The sequence below is a fragment of the Cynara cardunculus genome, unplaced genomic scaffold, assembly GCF_001531365.2.
Source record: "Cynara cardunculus var. scolymus isolate 2C unplaced genomic scaffold, CcrdV1 Un_Scaffold_9221, whole genome shotgun sequence".
Classification (NCBI taxonomy): Eukaryota; Viridiplantae; Streptophyta; class Magnoliopsida; order Asterales; family Asteraceae; genus Cynara; species Cynara cardunculus.
Genome location: NW_020204791.1, coordinates 7,843 through 9,649, shown reverse-complemented (window position 1 = coordinate 9,649; position 1,807 = coordinate 7,843). Strand labels below are relative to the sequence as shown.

The 1,807-nt window shown below is 37.5% G+C and overlaps 1 protein-coding gene across 1 annotated transcript in view; it reads left to right on the top strand.

Moving 5' to 3' along the window:
* Nucleotides 1-33: 33 nt before the first annotated feature.
* Nucleotides 34-1,807, top strand: part of LOC112505241 (TMV resistance protein N-like) — a gene marked incomplete at its 3' end in the record, with an annotated part of 8,760 nt that continues 6,986 nt past the window's right edge. The window contains exons 1-2 of the mRNA XM_025109175.1: nt 34-515; nt 697-1,786. Of these exons, the coding sequence (XP_024964943.1) occupies nt 34-515; nt 697-1,786 (1,572 nt within the window). The remainder of the gene's footprint in view (nt 516-696; nt 1,787-1,807) is intronic.

Genomic DNA, 1,807 nt, shown 5'->3' with positions numbered 1-1,807 from the left:
ATCCATATGTTCACACAGCTTCCATTATTTGTAATGGAGATTACATATGTTCCTCATCGATGGAGATACAATGCCTTTGTAAGTTTCAGAGGTGAAGATATRCGTARAAGTTTCATCGATCATTTGTTCAAAGATTTCAGGCAAAAGGGAATTCTTGCTTTTAGAGATGACACTCAATTGCCAAGAGGAGAAGAGATATCTTCTGAACTCTACAAGGCCATTGAAGAATCAAGGTTTTTGATAGTTATCTTSTCCAAAAACTATGCCTCTTCAACATGGTGTTTAAGGGAACTTGTAAAAATCCTCGAGTGCAAGCAATTGGGAGAGCACAAACATGAGCTTCGGATTATATTTTATGATGTTAAGCCTAATGTTGTGAGGAAACAAACTGAGAGCTTTGCAGAAGCATTTGACAAATATGAAGTTTCAAACAAAACAGAGGTGGATAAATGGAGAAAAGCTTTATTCACGGCAAGCAATTTATCTGGATGGGATCTCCAAGACATGGTAAATGGGTAAGTAAATGATACTCTTTAGTGCATGATATGATACTCTTTTGGCATTCAAATTAACTAAGGGGACAAAGAATTCATATGCCATTATGTATAGCAGGTGATCTTCTCCCATAATGAAATATGTAATCTAGTAACTCTATGAAAACTTACCTATGCATTTGTGGTTCTTTTTTGTTAACAGCTATGAGTCCAAGCTCRTTGATAGTATCTCCAGSGAAATACTTGAGAAGTTATGTATTGGACCCTTACATATCGGTGAAAATCTAGTAGGGGTGGATGCTCGTTTAAATAATCTAAACTTGTTGCACATTGTTGGTTCTAGTAAGGTTCACATGATTGGAATATGTGGTGTTGGTGGTATAGGAAAGACAACACTTGCCAAAACTATATATAACCTCATGTATATCCACTTTGAGGAATGTAGCTTTTTGGAAGATGTCCAAGGATCCACAAAACGACATGGACTAACTCAGGTTGTAATGCAACTTATTAATGACATCATGAAAACAGCAGATGTGAAGGTATCCAACATCAGTCAAGCAATTATGGTAATGAAGCAGATGATAGCATCTAGGAGCATCCTACTTGTTGTAGACGGTGTCGATCATCAAGAACAGTTAGATGCACTAGCAGGTTCTTGTAATTGGTTTTRTCCGGGAAGTTTGATTATTTTCACAAGCAAGGACAAACGGTTGCTAGCTCATAAGGTGGATGAAATMTATGATATGGAACTGTTAGATGATGTCGAAGCTCTTGAGCTCTTTAGCTTGTATGCCTTTAGACAAAAACAACCTACAAAACACTTCATCGAGCTTGCTGACCAAGTTGTGGATTATGTGCAAGGGCACCCTTTGGCTCTCAAAGTTTTGGGTTGTTTTTTGTATGGTGAGACCGTACATGTGTGGAAAAGCGAACTGGATAAGTTGCGGACATATCCCAATGCAGACATACAAAAATTGCTTCGATTAAGTTTTGACGGATTAGACTCCATTCAACAAAGGGTCTTTCTTGATATTGCAAGTTACCTTATCGGGGAAACTAAAGATTTTGCAGCGAGTGTACTAGATAGTTGTGACTTTTTTGCTGATACTAGTATCAAAACTCTAGTTGACAGGTCATTAATTACTATTTCCAGCACTRAGTTACTTCAAATGCATAACTTGATTCAATGCATGGCAATGGAGATTGTTCGTGAAGAGTCTAAGCAGGTTGGGGACCGAAGCAGATTGTGGATTCAATCAGAGGTTTGTGATGCATTGAGAAGAAATAAGGTAAAAGTTGGCATATAATTT